This window comes from Pezoporus occidentalis, unplaced genomic scaffold (assembly GCF_034315485.1).
Source record: "Pezoporus occidentalis ecotype Australia unplaced genomic scaffold, CSIRO_AGI_Poc_V1 ctg198, whole genome shotgun sequence".
In the NCBI taxonomy this organism is placed as follows: Eukaryota; Metazoa; Chordata; class Aves; order Psittaciformes; family Psittacidae; genus Pezoporus; species Pezoporus occidentalis.
In genome coordinates this window covers 121,318-141,324 of record NW_026913833.1, presented here as the reverse complement: position 1 = coordinate 141,324, position 20,007 = coordinate 121,318, and the positions used below count along the sequence as shown (strand labels likewise).

General features: G+C 40.6%; 1 protein-coding gene across 13 annotated transcripts in view; it reads right to left on the bottom strand.

Moving 5' to 3' along the window:
- NFIA (nuclear factor I A) overlaps nucleotides 1–20,007 on the bottom strand; it is a 249,792-nt gene that overhangs the window by 113,581 nt on the left and 116,204 nt on the right. For 12 of the 13 annotated variants that reach the window (XM_062617536.1, XM_062617526.1, XM_062617522.1 and 9 more), the window contains exon 2: nucleotides 4,814–4,879. The exons of the other annotated variant lie outside the window; for it this stretch is intronic. In XM_062617536.1, coding sequence (XP_062473520.1) covers nucleotides 4,814–4,879 — 66 coding nt within the window. The remainder of the gene's footprint in view (nucleotides 1–4,813; nucleotides 4,880–20,007) is intronic. 13 annotated transcript variants of the gene reach the window in all.

Genomic DNA, 20,007 nt, shown 5'->3' with positions numbered 1-20,007 from the left:
ATTTCTTCCTTTAGGTTTTTAGGCATGGAAAAGTAAGCATATACTCAAACATTTTTTTTACGGTTTAATACTCAAGTCCAGCCCTACTTAAGCAAAGAATTCACAGATGATATTTACAAGTCCAGTGTAATTACAGCAGGGTTGAAAAACGAGTTCTGTGAGTTACGGTACATCATTGGTTTTCTTTTTCCCTCTGTTTTTTTCCCCCTTAATGTTACAAGGAACAATGTGCCTTTCATTTCCTGCAGTGCTGTTAAGGTACTTGCAGCTCAAAGCAGCAAGAATACATTAAAACTAAAAGGCATTTGGTTTGGGCATTAAACATTTTTAGTTTTTAGATATAGGAACTGTTTGAGCAATGAATTTGGTGCACATTTGGACTCAGCTGTAATGATGACTGCTGCCTTGCCCACTTGAAATGGCAGAATTTACCCACTTCTGTAAAAAGAAGTTGCTAATCTACAATTAAAGTGGTTTGCTCCCAACTTGGAGTTATCAAATCCCATCAGCGGTGTGTAGGAAATGACACAGCATTCTTCTGCTGTACACAGCACACTGCATGTGTACCTTTACGCTGCAGTTATTAATTCCCCAGCACTACCACATCAAACACAAACATCGCCGGGTGGATGTCTGACATCCATTTACTGACAGCAGTAACACAGCGCTGTACCACAATTATTAACTCCCTGCCTTTCTCCAGAGCTAAACTCCTGATGGAGCAGAGCAGGATTTGACTGTTAATAGTCAATAAATCTCTGAAAGCTACAGTCGCAAATATCCTCCCTCTGCAGACAAAAAGACTGAAAAGTTTTCCTACAAAAGTTTAAAATAATCCTACTGACAAAAAGAAACTCTATCTGATGGTTGTTTCCACGCCTGAAAGTGAGAATTAAAGCCCTAGAGAGAGTCCACGGCAGTGCTGAGCCGGGAATTCAGTTGTTCCTGATCCCCAGGCATGCAGTCACTTCACTACATCAGACTAGCCATTTTGTCATCCTCAGTTCACTGCAAACTAGTCTGTTTATCGGAGACACCACCAAATCAGTGCATTTAACCAGCTTTTAAAATCAATAACCCCCTTTTTTTGTTTTTTTTTTGATTGGATGAATTGCAAAATCACCTTGCGGTGCCAACTGAAATGAAGCTTTTACATACCATTAGGCAACTACAAAAGTGGGGAATTTTCCACACGGGGTGTTCCACGCAGCTGGTCAAAAAAACCCCCTCATTTGAGCAAACTATCAGGGCATCGGAACACGCTCCTGCCTTTCAAATGAAGTTGCTGGTCTCTTTCATCATCCTGCCTGCGAATTTCCTCACCCACATCACAAACAGACGAATTCTGGGGTTCCTTCCTCTCCCCAGAAGGTTCTTTCCCATTCTAACAGACCTGAGAGGAAGCAGCACTTTGCACACTGGTTCTACATCAGCTTTATCCCTAGTCTTAGGACCATGCATGCATGAACAGGTCCTGTCTCACCTCCATATTTGCTTCTCATGCTGGATACCTCTCTCTTGAAGAAAATATTAAATACTTAATAATTGTAAAAGTTGCACTAGTGATCGTGAGAATGACTGCCTGAAAACTATTCTGGCTCAATGGAAGCTGAAAAACAGGCTAGAGTTGGTGTTAAAGCCACCACTGAGAGCAGATGTCACCATCTCCTCCCTCTGTGATGATGCTCCACCAGATATTGCAACTGTAAAGCCCACAAGAAAAATAGAGGGGCCTTAAGAAAGAAAAGCTTTTTTTTTCCCCATGAAATTCACTCTAATGAAGGTTAGACATACAGGTTTTCCAAAATAACACATACAATTTAGAATGATAAATTAAAATCTATAGTAGAAGTCCTTCTTTTCCAGGGCTGTATAGTTGACCCTTTTGAACCTACATTACTCAAGGTATGCAAAATATATGTGTATAATAAATAGCTCTAGAATTTATGGAGTGGAACAGAAAGGATATTAACAGGCAAGTAGAGAGGCTGTATAACCCTCACAAGGCCTTTAAAGATTTATTATTTTGAAATGAAGGAATGCATGCATGTAGAAGGTAGTACTTAATCGATACACTCCTTTGTGTCTTCCAGAAACACATGCAAAATGATTCCAAATCTGCCCTCAATCTGGTCATTCCGCTGTCAGCATCAGCAGGAATAAGATTATGTACAATACTATTTGTCTTTGATTTAAAAAAACCCTCTTCCTCTCTGTGTGGGCTCATTCCCACTCTCAGTAAAATCAATTACGAGACTCCCATTGACTCCAGAGGGATTTGGATCAGGCCCTGTGGAAGTGGGTCTACAGCAAGTGTAGAACAACGCAGCTAATATGATTTATTGTGTCCGTTCCTGTGCGTGCAGTTTTTCATTTTCTAAAGCCTGCAGTTTTGCTTTCATCCTCACGTTCAGTAGATAAGAACTGCAGATCTGTGTTGATCTACACACTGGGTACACTGCGAGCTGGGGGACTGTGTGTGCTGAGAATGAGCTCAGCGTCTGCCCAGGGGCAGCAACCCCTTTAGGGCCAACAGACTGTGTTAGAGGCATTTGTAAAGGAAAATCTCCCACACAGGCACTGCGAAAGGTGCGCAATCGATTGGGAGGGTTCTGCTGTGGTGGGGAAAAATACCCTTTAGTAAAAGAGAAAAAGGAAAATCCTTTTCCTGTCTATTAAGGAAAAAAAAGTACCCTTTGCAGGTCACCAGTGAAGTTCCAAGAATTCACTAAAAGCTTGTTTTACAAGGAAGACTCAGGCTCCAAATCAGAGAGATTTCATTTCACTAGGCTCTGATAGATTTGACATTATTAAACACTGACATTGCTGCTTTTTGGGGCGGTTGTTGAGTAATAGGCTTCCTTAAGACTAAGAAACTGCAGGGTAAGAAGAACTGTGGTTTAATAGCTGTGAAAGAGTATTACCTAAACAAGAAATAATAACATGCTTGGTGCCTAATACTTTCTAAATTAAAATATGATTTAATAAACATAGGCAACATATTCCCTATCATAAAAAAAAAAAAAAACCCAGAGCAGAATTGGCAGAACAAAAATCACAGTTTAGTCAGTTCTTCTCTTAACCTTGCAATCCTTTGGCTACAAATTAGAATTTCTGTGAACAGGATTGATAAAGGAAATGAGGCACTGTCGATCAGAGACGGCAGAAATGTTTTAAGATGGTATGTTTAGAGATGAGCAGCACAAAATCTATCAAAATATGAAACCTTTCAAATTTCAATGGCAGGAAAATACAGGAATCCCAAAAGCCAAAATCTTATCAGCTCAATCAGCCCTATGTTCTATGTCCTACGATATATGCTAGTATTTTAAAGGTTTTTATGTACCTAAGCATCTTCTTCTTCCCTTAATTCTTTAAACCCTGATCCAAATGCAGTCTGGATGCGAATGTAGCCCTTCAACCTCACTCCCACTTGCAACTTGTTTGGTTGCTAATAAAGTCCCCAAAATACACTCTAAACACAGATACAGTCGTAGGGATTTGAGGCAAAAGCAGTTAGATGTTCTGTGAAAGGGCAATCACAGTTATATTATTATAGATACAATATTTCTACATGAGATGGTGATAGATTTTGGAGACATAAATCCTTCACACAAACTCTTTCCTGTGTATGCACAGTGGACCCCAGTACAGTGCGTGCCCCATCTACATTTAGGTCTTACTAAAAGAAATTCTGGTTATGTATGAGAAGAGTCAAAAGAAACTACTGATCATAACCACTTTCACTTTGGGAGACATTATTTCTAAGTCCTAAATGTAAGTAGTAAAACAAAACTCAGTTGCCAATGGGGCAACAAAAATCTACCTTATTTAAACATAAAAAGAGAAGCTGTTGCCTTACACATGTACTTATCCTTTCACATGCAGTCCCTACAGGAATTATGGAATGATTTTTCTTCAGCAAGCCATTGGCTCAGTAGAAGCTATTTCTTCTACTTTAAAGAATATTAATGTTCCCCAAAAGCCACAAACCTACTGCTACTTCCAAATAAACTCACACTGCTGCCACCTGAAACAATGGTATTGAGAATATATAGAGAAGAAGGAGCAACAAGTGCTAGTTGAGCTTCCCTGACCTCCTCACCCATAGTGTCTACAACCTTTAAAGAACATCGATGACAAAGCAGAGGCAACGCCATTAGCACCAGTATCAGTCCTGCAGTGGTACCTGCCTGAGCAGCTGGGATGTTTATGGCTGTGCAGTCCTGCCCTGAAACCGCAGCATTTGGGAGTGTGGCTGCTGTTTTGTTTAGCAGATTTTTGCTGTAGAGAATGGGTCTGCAGCAACATATTTCAAAGCAACCATTTTGTTTGGTGGGTCTGTCTGAGCTCCTGCGCTCTAAAATGATGGCTGGCCACATACCGAAAGTTAGGTACTTGAGTGTGTCATGTGAGAGCATCAATAAACAAAATGAAGTTAAAAGCACATAGATAAAAATGGAAGCGATGAAGCACACACCCCTAGGGGGTCATGACTCACGGCCCAGGGACTGAAAGCCTTTGCTATGGAGGAATAAGGATAAGGGTTGCATACAGCAGGCTCTTTAATGGCATCTCCCTAATTAAAATTATTTTAAAAGGGGAAAAAAATGTCTCTCTCCAGGACTAAATGCTACCTTAGGTTAGTGAAACAGTAGCATTGTAACTATGAGGAGAGTACACAACCTATCTGTGGCTATCCCATGCCAATCATTCTGAATCATCTTTATATTAGACATAGGGAAAAAAAAAAATCTTTAGAAATATGGGCTGTTTTAATATCCCAAAGCAGGAGCAGCAGGTAAGAACTTACCATTTTCTGGCTGGTCCTTAATATCAGCTTCACTTGGCTGGCTGGGACTTTCAGATTGACTTGAATCTGAAAAACATAAAATACAGCCAAAAATTACAGGGTCTGCTGTGGAAAATAGATCAGAGGCGCCAGACTTCCTCAAAAGGCTGAGAGTACAAACTAAGGACAGGAGTGTTGCACTAGGACATGATAATGTGAAAGTCCCGTGCCCAGGTAATATTTTGCTAGCCAAAAAAAAAAGGGAATCGTGTTTACGGCACTACACAGAGTGCTTGGGGTGTGTGTTCGCATAAATTAGGCTTTGAGTATCCTTCTTTTTAAAGAAGGCATATTTAAACTACTCTCCTACATGTTTTTTTGAATGCAGCCTCTCTGTTGTATACAAACCAGAGCCTTAATCCAACACATAGTAAAGTCTCAAAACATATTTTCAAGCAGGCATATAAAGGTAGCTAAGCAACACTACAGAGTCGTGGAGATTGTTGTCTATGCATTTTCTGGAACAAAAATCTGCCAAACTCCTAGAAGAGCTGATTTTAGTCATACTTTCACAGTGCTGACAGTGCTACGTACGGCATCGCTGCTGATTCGCAGTGGTACAAATGAGACTAAGATCCTGGATGAACTGCTTTAGGACCGGTGTAAATCCTGGGTCCTGCAAACTCCCAGCTAACGCTCACCAAGGAACACAATTTATTTGCCTAAAATAATAAACTGACCTATAAAGGGATGTGTGTAAATAGGAGTGGTTTGCATTTTTTACACATTATTAACTCTACTTTCTGCGAAGATGGTTGCTCTTTGGTTTAAAAGTTAATCTTAGGTGATGCTTTAGTCAAATAGTGTTTTCCTTCAGAATTATTTCCATCCCTATGAATTGGGAAAAAATGTGCCCATACCTGTATGAAAAAAATATATAAAATAATCCCCCAAATTACTCTTTTCACAATTAATACCAATAGAAAAAGATTCTTTTTCTTCCCCTAGGAATTGTTCTGAATTTACTGACCCCATAAAAAGTTTTCGCTGTGAAACAAAACTTAGGAACCGAAACCACTTGCAACTGCACCAAAAACATCCCCCACCGGTGGCAAACCTATTTTCTGACTTCACCTTGACTTTGCAGAGTTTGGAATTAGCTGTCTAAAATTTGACCACATTTCTGTGAGAAGTCAATGCAAGATCAAAAGGTCACGCCACCTAACTGTGATTAAATTGAAAATCTTACTTCTATTGCAAGAGTGATAACACCACCCCTTCTTTTTCTTTGAGATATTAATAGTGCTGGAAGAAGCAGTACTACTAGTGACCTTGGGTCAAGCAATGCTAATTTATTGCTTGAAAAAGGTTCCTTGCTTTTAAGCAAATGAAGATTTTAATTACCACAGAACACTATAAAGAAAATGCCTATTTTAAATATTCAGATTTTTTTTTACCTGCTGACTGGATGCATTAGGTATCATTCAGAAGCTTAGAGGACAATCTCGTATAAATTAAAAAGCCACAGGTAAAAAAAAAGTGCTCACAAACCAAATTGTGATAAAATTTCAGAAGAAGAACGCTCAGAGTATTTAGCAAAGGAAGCTTCAGCCCTGATCCTTCTATTTAAAATCGGTGAAATTCTCCTAAAAAGTGATCTGTTTCCCACTGTGGCCACAATCCACTTCCTGCCTTTTGGATTTATTATTTTTAATAATTTCTCCAATGAAACCCAGTGACAAAAAATTATTCTGCAATTTTGTTTTAAATATTGATCTTTTGAGTTATCTCTGAAGCTCAAATCAGTGACAACACATAGACTTAACAGGTAACGTGTATGGTGCTGTTATATTCTGGACACTGGATTTTGGCTGGAAGTTTTAGGTTTCTGATACCACAGAGGTAGAAACAAAGGTAAAATATTAGGAATATAAAATATTTAGTTGACATTCAAAATTGACATTCAACTGATTTCATTTTACATGGCAGGCATTAGGCTCCTGCTTATATTTTAAGGTTTCCCTTTTCCTCAAGGCTCAATCAGCATTTGCGCTTAATATTTAAAGTAGGGTCAGAATTCCACAAAAAAATTATATATTGGAAAAAGTTACTGCAGAAATATGGGACTCAAAGGACATTTTCCTATCACAGTGTCACTGAATCCAGGGAAGCAGGGAGAGGGATGAGGGCTCCGTGGCGGCTCTCAGCCCCCAGCCTGGCACCATGGTCCCAGCCTAGCCCTGCGGCCAGTGGGCAGCCCACGGACCCGGAGCTGCTCCTGGATTTGGAGGAACAAAGTACTTTTGTTTGCGTGGAGCACTGTTTTCCCAACACCAAAGCCAGTGGCACAAGAGAGACTCTACGGGCCGTGGGACATTTGTTTGCATACTGAATCTTAACTTTCTTCTTTTATTACTCAGGCTACCGCGATCAGTCTTTTCCTGATTCGGTTTCCCTGTAACCCACCCCTTCTGCTGAAATTAAATATTAATTCCTAAAAAAAAAACAACAAAGGCTTTTAGCACCATTCTTGCCGGAGGGGCACGGGGCAATAAAAAGCAGGATGAGGTAGAATTCAAACCAATCGACAGCGGTTGTGATCACGGGAGGCTACCGAAAACATGTACTGGGCAAGCGTATGCTCAGCATTGTTATGCAAGGTGGCATCTTGTGGAAACCCCAGATAAGAAGACGGAGTTAAGGCACTTAGCCAAAATGTTTATATGCAGAATTTTGCTTCCCTGATTTTATTCAGATGCTGCAGATGATCCGGTACATATAAATGTGCAGCCACATGGTTAAGGGATTGGCAAAATCAGAGCCGTTGTATTTTACAGTCTTGCCTAGGACGAGAGAGTCTTGCTCAGGCTCCACCGCTCGCTCTCTGCTTTTGCAGCACTTGGCAGGAACTCCTGTCGGGGCTTTTTTGTTGCTTTTGCACATGGAAACTTTGCAATTCCAGTTTTGGGGATGTGGATCGGTTTGCGGGCTCGGCTACACCAGGAAGGGGGAATGTGTGTCCTGCTGAGTCAGTCAGCCAAACAGGTGACCGGAGGAATAAATTAATTTTTACCCATACATAATTGATATAAATGGAAGATCGTTTTCATAAACATTTGCATTAAATCAATAAAATCACTTACTATAGAGCAGTTTAACAATTCATTTGATTTTCTCTTTTCTATATATTTGATAGCCACTCTGCAAAACAGTATACACTTTATGCCTATTTTCTTTAGCAACAACACTGCCAGTTAAATTCTACCACCTGCAATAATTAGAGCCATTGGAAAACATACAAAACAAAATATACAGTAGATGCGAGCCCCTCTTGAATCCACGGCCCCCTGCGGCAACGAGTTTCATTGGTGCCTTAAGCTAAGGCTGGTAGGAAGCCAAAGAATCTGTATATTACAATAAAGTGCATGTTATTAAGGGGAGGATTTAAATGATTTCAGATGGAGTTGGAAATATTATAGTGAGGAACCACTATTAAGACTGTTGATTAAAAAAAATAAAATAAAAATCACCAAGGAATCTAGTTTTATATTTAAGGAAGCTTAACCTTGAATAGCACAATGGGTTTTATTTGGGGGCTTTTTTAGTTAAAGAAAAGTTAGTGGTTGGAATTCTTAACCCTCAAGCAGCCAGAGTTAGTACTGAGCGCGTACATGGGAGTCCAGGTTATTGGATGAGAGACGCTCAAGGGGATCTGCTATCAACTGTAATCACGGGGAAACAGGATAAAAAGCACGTTGAAGCTATTTTACTCTCTACTTCCAAGCATCAACTTTGATTAAAGGATAAAGAAAAAAAAAGAAAACAACAACAAAACAGGCTAGTTTTTCCAAAGTAGTATTCCCTACTACACCTCTATTCTCCGTTCCTCTTTGAATCTGTTTCTCACACATACGCTACCGCAGCACTACAGAGGAGGTTACACCCAAGACCCAGGTCTGTCTGATCTCCAAGCATAAGCAGACAGGGACCTGCAACTCCAGGATGGAAGCTCTGAACTTCTCAATGCTCAGTTTTGCCTTTCAGCTGCAGCAGGAGCACAGCCCCAGCCGGGCTGCACGACGGCTGCGTGGAAGCAGAGCTCAGAGCACTGGAAGGGAGCGCTCCATTGTTTGGAAAGAATAAAACCTTCCCAGGAAAGTCTGGCCCGTGGACAGGACCAGTGTCAACAGACTGACAATGTTGTTCTTTTTTGTAGACTGTGACACAGACAGTGAAGAGTTGTTAACACTCATGCACCAAAAAAACCCGCTTCAAGTGTCATGGCACTCCTCAGTGCTGAACAACCTCATGGCTACCTGACTTGGGAGACGCAGGATGATTTCTTGGTCACTCACACCTTCTCCACACACTGTGTTTTCCAGCCTGGGGTAACAAGTGACTTGCAGGGACCAGCCTTATTGCCTGCACAAACTCAATTCATTGCTGTTGAGCTTAGTTTTTCCTATGTAGAGCCCTCGCTAGCAGCCAGTGTCATAGCTCAGGTGCAGATGCATCTATACTCCAAAGAGTAAAGGTGATCCCTGCATAGTGGAGTCAAAATACTGCTGGTGATGTCAGATGAGCCGGGCTCTGCTGCCACTGCCCATGCTGAGCCTGCTCCTCTCCGCCATGGGCTCCTCCATGGCCAGACCAGCACCTCACAACTTCGATTTTCCATTCATATCATGTTTAGGTGGTGGTGGTGGGGAATATTGTATAATAAACTGACATATTTTATTCAAATTTCAGAGTCTTATTTGTAATAAAAAATTTATATGGCTGGGTTGTGTTCATGCAATAAATTTTTCATCTATAATTTGGGGCATGGATTCTACCAAAGATTTATATATGTTAAAAAAAAAAAGAAAATAATCTAAATCATGCTCCTTTATGTACAGTCTTACACGGTGAGCTTAAAGGATTTACAAACAGAAACCAGCACCAGGACTGAGGCTCTTTTACACTCGCTTTCCCTTCATTATACATTATAATATGAGCACATAGGGCTTACTCCATATATGCTAGAATTATTATTTACAGCTATTTTGGTGGCTACTACTATTACTTTTAAGGAAGGCCTGGCTCTCCATTTAACTCCAGCCATGGCTTTCAAGTCAACTTTTATAGGGAGTTCAAAGTGCTTCATTATCATACTCCTCACTGCCACACAGGCACATATCCCTACCAGATTTCCAGTTTTATTTTATACCCCCCTGTACAGTTCACCCCATCCCTGCTGCTCTCGAATAAGGCTCTGCAGTGGTAAAATCCCTGCGGTGCCAGCCTGGTTGGGTTTGTTTTTTATAAGGCGAGGACTCTTAATTCCTGTACACTGGGAAAGAGATTATCTTTGATAATGGAAATGTAAATCAAAGCTTGCTGTTGTTTATTCCAGACAGACATTTGTGTGTTAAGTCTGTTTATCAGGCAACACTTTGTCTAAGCCAGGAAGTAGTCAGCCTTTGTAACAAGATGTATGCAAATGATTTTCCCGTGAGCCCTTGCCACAAAACTTTTGTGGCAAAAACCCTCCTTGTTACTTCACCAGTAAGACGCTCCTAAGCTACCCCGTAAGTAGACTAGCAACAAAACAGCTAGCTAGACTATGCTGATGAGTTTGAATGAGACCAAAACATGTGCCCACAGTCTGTTGCTCGGTATTGTAAGCAGACTTTGTGTATTACATCTGTTTATCAGGCAACACTCTCTCTGCTGGGGAGGCTTTGTACCAAGGTAGATGCAAACAAAGATACCCGCAACTCCCAGGCTAACTTTACTTTGGATACAGAAATTCCTGATGACTTTCCTCCCCGTAGGGAAGGAGAACGTGAAACTTCACCGAGAGGCTGCGAGACCCTAAAGCTGTATCAAAAATGGTTTCATTTTAAATCAACTTTCTTTGTTCTCACAAGCCTATAAATGATTTACTGCTATCGTGTGATAGCCTAGAATGTGGGGAATCTGTGTATTCCCATATTTGTTCCTTGATATTACAAACAACTATTTGATTCACTTCTAAATGTTTGTTTTTAAACCAGTTTACAGCCTTTGATTCCTGCTTACTGATTCATTTCTGGAACATTTTCTATTTATTCCTTTGCAGTAGCAAACGTTAATTTTGACTTAATTCAAATTGTCATCAAAGGCTTCCTTAAGAAATCCCACAGCACAGATTTTATTTGTTATAATAAAATATTCTTAAAGTAAACATCATGCAACTGTGGGGTTGTGTGTTGTTTTTTTCTTTAATTCCAAGAGATACAAAAATCCGTTACCCAAAGGATTCAAATTGGTTCAGCCCTTTTTCCTAGACAAAATAAACACTTTAGGACTTTACTTGTTTGTATTCTCCTCAGTGGTGCTGTATGCATCACCAGCTAAAAACAAAGAAACTTTTAGCTGCTCAGACAAAATGCAGAAGCTCCCCAAACAACGAAGCGGGGGGGGTGGGGGGGTGGGGTGTGGGGAGGCATTCAGAAAGTCTGACAGTCCATTCAATATAGGGATGATGGCCATAATGCATCCAGGGTCCCCTTGCTAATTAAATATGCATTGGCACAGTTTTGATCGATGCAAGCCATGGATCAGATGACACACCTGCAAAATCTTGAGCCCAGAGCTCCCAGGAAAAGGAAAATACAGGCTGTCTCCTTATCTTTGTTTTCAAAGGCTCTCAATTTCTGTGCTTAGATATCTAATTTAATTCTCTCACCCCTCAGCAAACTGGATTAGGAAAGTCAATACTGCCATTGTGCATCGACAGGAACACACAGCTTTCCTTTTATTCAATTTAGCCATGACCTTTAGACAAAGATAATGACAACTGTCTAAAAGTAAGGTAAGGCCTTAAGGAAGACCCTGCTGAGGGGCCCCTCTCCCTTTCCCTGGCTCCTCCACCCGGGAAAAGCCCACCAGACATGGAGCCAATTCAGAAAGACGCCTTCTTCCCGGATGGCAATGGCTGGCTTGGCAGAGCAGCACCCTCGAAGGGCTCTGTCCCACCTCAAGGAGAGGGGACACCGAGGAGCGGGCACCAGACCCTGCCGAGCCGTGTGCCGAGCGGTGCCAATGTCTCTGGAGGAAGCGCGCGTGCCAACAGCAAGTGCCGACCGAGCTCTTGCACCAAGAGCGATTGTGCTGCCCTATTTTCTCCTGTTTGGGAAAGAGGGAAACAGGAGGGTCAACCGAGTGTCGGCGGGAGCACTAATTCCTAATTTCTGGCTCCGAGACTTGGGAGGAATTGTAATCCTAGAGCTAAGTGCATGGCGCGGGGAGCCGCACACAACCACGCTTGGCTGCGGCAGGAGGGGGAACCGGCACACGGATTTTCCTGGAGCTGAGCTGAAGCCAATGGAAATGACATTACTTTCCAATAGGTCTCGCATCAATATTTTTAGCAGCCTTCCTACAGGAGATAGCATCTTCCTAATACATCTGTAAGGGAAGGACAGAGAACATGCTCTAAGCTAACGAACAGCTATCAGGCAGTAATCCACTTTGGTACCTACAGATACAAGGTTGTACCTGAATCACTGATTTAAGCATCTAAAAATTCATATTCATGGAGCAGCCCAGCCCCACAAAGCGTTAGCTTCCATGCTGCACAATGCTTGAATCCTGCAGTCGTTTTTTTAGCTGCATTTAAAAATATACTTGGCATTTCTAGCTGTGGACCAATATTTTTCTCATGTCTTTTTATACAGATTTGGAGGGAAAGATATTTGTAATGGAAAAAAAATATGTGCAAAGTTGGATTGCTAAGTTTCTGTAATCTTGGGAAAGGAAGGAAAAAAAAGCAGCCTATGTAAGAGCTACAAGAAACCATATGGATCAACAAGAGCTGCCCTCATATCCCTGGGAAATATAAATTAACCTACATTTCATCATCATAAGCCCCAAAATAAAAAATCTAATTAGAGTCTCTACCCTCAGATTCACTTGGAGGAAATCTGCCTATCCCCCTCACCAAATGATTTACAGTCCTTCGCCCCATTTCTTGAGAGCGATTGAAATTTATTGAATCATTTCAGTTTTTAGAGAGCTTCCATTTGGATCTGAACGGGCTTCCCAGGCATATGTGGTGCTCCGTTATTTAAAATTAATTGCAGTACAATAATTTGAAATTGCTTCACACTGTAGGAATCTCAAGTGCTTTGAAATATTTGAACCGTTCTATTTAGAAGCCATCAAACTTCTGAGCACAGGCATCCAAAAATTGTTTTAAAAGCCAAAGGGCTGTGCTGATGATCCCAAAGGGCAGGTGAGGCACGGCTCTGGGCATGCTCAGTGCACACGGATGTGGATTTATAGAACAATTCACCAAAGTCTGCCCGAATGTCAATCTTTAATTAACAAAAACGGTGTCTGTAATAATTTCAAGCCCCTAAAAAATTTCTAAAACTAGAAAAGCACTGTTATAAAATAATGGCATACATTAAAAGTATTATTACTTCTAATGTATATTTATAGAACATCCTTTTATCCTGGAAATTAAAACATCTTATTAACATTAAACTAAGCTTTACAATACCTCTGTGGGAAAGGTGAGCATAACTATGCCCACTTTACGCAGGGCTGGAGGAGGCACATAGAGGTTAAGTGATTTACCTTCAGAGGCACAGTTACCAATAGGAGTAAAAAGCACGGGGCTGAGCTCTCAAGCCGCTGCTCTGGATAATAAAGTATCACTCCCACCAATACAGCCATTACAATGGCAACGGCAGCAGCAGTGCCCACTTAGGAAGCTTTCAACTACATTATGTAGGAAATTACTTGGTAGAGCGGATCCAAAGTCACCTAGAAGGGATATTTCCACTCACTCTCAGTTTCTGTTTCATCTGCCTTTTTTTTTTTATCCTTATTAGATATTTTCAAAGACAAGAATTCATGTCTTCATTTTTCTCCAGAGCATTTTCTCACTCAGTTTAACAATAACAACAGTATTTAGGATGACTAAATAGCTGGTTTTGCAATGCCTGACTTCATGTATAAAGGCAAGTGAGGATGAAACTGTGTAATGAGCAAATCTGGTAGCTTTGGTCAAAGCCTCCAGGTCTGCTTCTATGCAATTTTACACTGGTGAGTAAACCAACATCAGCAAAGCAGGATCATGTCCACCATATGGTGAGACTCCATTGGCGGTAGTACAGTCACCCAATTAATCTCTATCCCCCACCATCCCCTTGTTATTTATTTATTGTGACAAACTCATCCTTACGGGACCCGAGGCAGGGAGCTGCGTATTCCCAAGCTATTCTCGTCAGTGCCCATCCTCATTCTTTATCTGCGCTGCCCAAGCAGTAGCTGCTGGTCTGTTACCTCTCCTCTGGCCAAGATGCGTGGTGCTGCAAGGTCACGACCAAGGAGGCTTTCTATATTTTCCATAGCAGACAGGAATAAAGAATTTTTCAAACCTGCCATTCATCAAAAAGCCAAATAAAACCCACTCCCTGACAATGAGCACAGCCTTCTTAAACTGCTTTCCAAAGCTTGCCTTCCTAACATGACATGAATAACCTGTTTCTGGAGACCATCCGAGAGTTCATCTATTTCAGGCTGTGCTTCTTGCTAAGGTCTCTCTGCAGCTGGAGCCATTCAAGACTTCCTCAGCCAGCAAAAACAAAGGAAAACCTTCACCAAATCAACAAACCAGGCAAAAGCCCCAACCTCCTCCTCTGTTTTCCACCTCTCCCGCTTCTCCTAAAGCACGGGTGTAAAATTTTCTTTGATTAACCAAAAATTCAGGTAGGAATCTATACACCAAAGAGAATAAATAATACTTAAAAAAAGAACTAATATCTCAAAGAATTTTGGCCTATTTTCTCTATTAAGGATTATTGTTTTTCACACAGGGGAAAACGATGTTGATAGCAAAACCATGTGCTATTACTTAAGGAATAAGCAAAAGGTGAACCAATATTCCAAGGGGGTTTTGTCAAGAACAGATTAATATCAAGCTACCAATGGGGTAATCTGAACTACTAATAGTTCAGCTACTATTTTTTCCTGTGGTTCTACACTAGCAGCCCTATGTTCACAACTCTCTTTCACTGCGATGTACCTGACACTTTTCCCTCTGGCTCCCATTTCACTCCCTGTTAAGTACATATTTGGTTGCAATGGTCAAATTTCCCCTTTATTTAATTCTTTATTAATTTATTTATTTCCTGGCAGATCTCTTTTCCTTGTTCTGTGCACTCAGAGGGGTTCCACGTGGCATGTGAAAAACTTCCATTTCAGGTTTTCTGAAGCTTTATGCGAAATGAAACTGTTGGCAAAAATGCATCGATACATGAAGTTATACAGCAGAAAAAGCTGCTCCACAGTTCCCCTTCCTCCCTCCCTGCCTTTTGCCTTTTTGCCGTGAAAATAACTGCAGAAATAGTGCCATCAACCCAAAGCCTCTCTCAAGCTGAGAAGTCAGAGGATTTTGCCCTCAAAGAATTGCCACTGATTGCCACTCCCTGGGTATGTTTCTACTCTCACAATATTGTAGACTGCGAAGAAGAACAGAGAATTACCATAAAAATCAGGATGTGTTTTGTTGCATCAGTATCATGTTGGCATCAACAACATAGACTTGGGCAGAAAAAAAAGCAGCCTTTTGGTAGGCAGCCTACTTGTTCTGTGATTCTGCTGTGTTTGGAAGCCACGCAAGTGGGAGATGAAGTTAGAAGTCCAAGTAACATCATGCATGCTCGGTACGGAGCCACCACACTGAGGTGTAACAAAATTGGAGTTAAAATCACCATAAATCATGGAGAAATGGAACTGTAGCTACATCTCAAAGGACAGTGGATTATTACAAATATATGAAAGAGTTGGGCATATAAATATGTATATTATGGCTTATATAAATATTAGGGCATATATATATAAGAATCATACCTTATATATATTTTATGTATACATATATATAAATATAAATATATATATTATACATATATATAAGGTAGGATTCCCAACACACACACACCTTGAAAAAGATAACATATTGGCTCTGAAAATACAACCAGAAATCCATGTTCACTTGGTCCCAGTGCTGCAGAACCAAATTCTGAGGAAGAATATTAACCGCCGAGAAGTCCAGAGCTCTCAAACCCTACAGCTACAGTGTGTAGACAAAATTTGAATCAAACTTTCCGAGCCACGGCTATGATCTGGTGAACAGACAGCTTGACTTGATTACATTTTTAAGTTTCAGTTTCTATTTCTGTTTTAAGATGAAAAAGATCATAGAGTGTCAGAAATTTGAATACTGAATAGCAAAAGCTCTTGCAGGTTTAGAAAGCATATAGAAAAGCTGGCAAAAGAAAACGCTATTCCATTGCCACCATCTGCTTTCTGGCATATTGAAGAAACTTTACTAACAGCAACATTTTCTTGCATTAGAATATCTGCTAATTAGTTTTGTTGTAAATTTTTTTAGTTTAAATTACCTTTTACACAGAAGGCAAATAGCCAGTTTTTTTGGCTGGCTACACCTTACACCACGTCTGATAACATTTTCACATGAAGTTCAGTTTGCCTCCTATTTTTCTATCAAAATCCTATCTTTAGCATAGCCAAAGCCTGCAAAAAAAAAAAAACTTTGCCTTGCTGAGACTAAAGAAAAAAACATCAAACATACGAAGTGTTAAAAATCGCTGAATAACTCAAAGGGAAAAAGATAATTTTGAAGGCGTTTTGGCTGAAATCTATTTTCCTTTGAATTGCATGAGTGTTTTAAAATGTTAAAAACACTACAGAGTGACTAATGAATGTAAAAGAATGATAAAGAGTATGGGTCCAGTTATCAGTGATGTGCCTAAAACAAAATAATTTTGGACAGTCTGCCATGCAAATATTGACTAAAATGTCATAACTAATGTCTGCAACAAAGGGAATCCTGCAAAGGAATATTCTGTGGTACTTAATGCATCGTAGAGAGCGCCTTGTAGCAAGCAGTACGTTACAGAGCCTGAAAACTTCAGTTGGACAAAAAAAGGCTAAAATTTCCCAGATAAAAATATTACTAATGGCTGTTTGCGGGGTTTTTTGGTTGTTTTGGTTTTGGCTGTTGGTGGTTTTTTTGTGGTTGTTTTTCAGAAACAGGCCTTGCAAAAAGTTAAAGGTTACGTTTGGAAAACGGTTCACTTAGAAGTGGACTTTCCAAAAGAAACAAGTTATCAAAAAATTAAAAATAGACCAAATGTAACCACCTCATTGACTTATGACGATTTCCTCTGCCATCTGAAACAGCATTTTCACTCATTGATTTGCTGGCAGGGCAGAGGCTGTTTGCAGGTCTCTATCATGCTGTACTGAAGTAAGATGGAAAGACATTGAGCCTACCACTGCCCTGGACTGGAGCTGAGAGATGGCAAAGATTCTGTTCAAGCATTGCACAGGACCTAATTCTGTCTAGGTTGCAGAGCCCAACTCCACTCTACATGTAGGGTTAGAAATAAAACTGCAGTCCTAAGAGAATGATAGCAACACTCAGTTTTGTATTAGGCAAAGTACACAAGAAGGGCTCAGAAATTGCTTCCAAAATCACATCATTTTGGTCATTTTATTACTTTTTTATTAGCCTTAAAATATGAAGTCAAAATGAAGAATGACATGGGAAGTTGCATTAAACAGCTCCAGGTTACTTGTTTCTACACTGACATACTGAGCTATGTGTAATCACAAACAACCCAGTCACTTTTTCTGAAACAATCAGGGCTACAGTGAAACCTTCTGTATGTGTTTTCAGAAATTTCATTTCTGAGAAAAATTTCGCAGCCACCGAGATGACAAATAACAAAGATATTTTCCATTTCTAAAGCATCTTTCATCCAAGATCAAAGAACTTCATCAACGTTAATTCTCCAAGTACTCCTTTGAAATAAGAGTACTATTAAACCTATTTTATCTTTATCTAACTTGATCTATTATCTTTATAAAATGCTGGTTACTGTAATGTCTCTCTAGGTGGAGCATGACTATAAGTTAAGTAACTTCACCAGAAATACTTAGTGGATCAGTGGTAGAATTGACAGCATGTGGAGCAGTCAAGAATTCTAAACCCTTTCTCCTTCCTAGGTTAATTAATAATAAATAGATATTTGTGCATATATATATATATATATATATATATATATGCAAACTGACATAGGACAAAAACCCCTCTACCATGATAGGATTGAGGTGCCACCAAACTAAGTGAATATTTGGAATCAGCAGACACATAAAACGGCTGGTAGGAAATGCTGTCCAGTGTAGGACAGACGGACAGATTCACACATGTGTGCAGGTAACAAATTACAGATTAAGAGAATCAGCATGCATTTGTTATTTTCAAAACCTTTTGGAAGAAATGAAGCCAAACTTTCATAGCAAAGATGAAAAGTCTCCACAGTGAAACCTGCCCAGCCCAGGGAGGAAGGGGGATGCTGGCAGGCAGGAGTGTTGCTGTGGAGCTGACACGCCGAGCTCAGAGCCAGGCTTTACCAGCTGCACCATGGGTCACCCACAAAAAGACTGGTGGGGTGTGGGGCAGGGGCTGAGGCTGAAGAATTTGTTTAACAGTAAACTGACGATCATTTAACAATTAATTACAGGCTGTGTCACAAACCATATAATTCAGTCTTTGGGCCGGGCTTATTCTTGACATAACCCAACTGGAATTGCACTGGGGATAAACTTGGTGCTGTATTTTCATAAGGCTCCCTTTCTTATAATTCCTGCAATTGGTTGTATGTGGCTATAAATGATGTTCTCATGTCTGCTTTGTAACATGGATGAAATGTTATCGACCGTGTTCTGAAGCGTTAGAAAACAGCATCTGCTCTGTGAGTGTTCGTGGTACCCGCTTTGGATAAAAGCAGCCCGTGTTTTGAGAGGTGTGCTTTTAAAATCCTTTGTGGTTTTGCAGCAGAGGAACCGTTGGACAATGAAGAAAAACATTTCAGCTCCCCTGAAAGTTTGACTGTTCCTTTTCAAACAATACAACACAAGTTTTGGGACATACTGCTGACACAGCAACATCAGTGCCTCAAAGAAACTGTGGGAAATGTCAAATTTATGGTCCTATGGGTGATTGGTGGAAGGGCTTTCCCCCCCCCTTCAGCAAGCCTCTGTCAAAAACAGAGCCTCTAGAAAGTTTTTGGCTACGTCCCAGCAAAGCAGAAGGAAGCTGTATCCCACACTTCCCTTGGGACTTAATGAAATATACAGCCTCTGGGCTTCTTTCAATTTGGTCTTTCAGATTGCTAAACCAGTGAAAGAAGGATCCTAGCTGTCACAAACGTCACATGTTTGGGGTCACCTGCTGCTCGGGGGTTCTCATGCCAGTTGTTGACATAATAAGCACCCCTTACACTTTAATTACAATTCACAGTGTGCAAACTCTGCAATCTGCTTTAAGGCAGACAGTCTTTTAAATCAACACTAAATTCTACTACTGTTCGAGCAGAAACGGGAGGAAAAAGATGTCCAGCTGACTGAATAATTGTATTCAAATATTTGTGATCCCGAAGAAAAGTAAGCACTAGCCAGTGAAAAGAGCAACTGTCTTGCCTGTAACACTTCAGAAAGCGTCGTTAGGACTCAACTCGCTTCTCACAGTCACGCAGACGACGCACGTGAGACGTGTTCGTTTGATGAGCTCCCACCATCAGCAGCTCTCCCCGGCGCTCTTGCGAGTGCAGACCTGAGCACCAGCTGTGTTTGTCCCCGGCACGAAGCGGGATCGTCTACGGGAGGGAAATTCTCAAGCCCTCTCAGTATGAATTTCGACAGGACTTGTGCAATGAAAGCCCAAATGGGAAGATGTGTTTGTTTTATGCTGGAATGCTTTATTTAGCCCAGTACAAGAAACATTGGATCCACTTAAAAATACTTCTTATTTTGAGAAAGAAATGAGAGCCCTTCGGTTTCCTTGACCGTAGCACTTTAACTGTTACTCTCACTCTTAATAAAGACCACCAAAATTAAATAAATTATGCCATCCAGAGAGGAGCAAAAGACTCTTCTCCTTACATGTTGGAGAAAATCCATTTTAGCATTTGTGCATCTAAAAATGCCTCCAGCCAATTATATTATTTATAATGCTGTGGTTGAATCCATCTTTTCCCATGGAAAGAAAAAGAGCACAAGAGGGGATGTATGCGCAGGGACTACTTCTAGGAGAATTTCTACGTTCTCTCTCTTAGAAACGCTGTTAACTTGTGGGCTGATGGTTATGGATC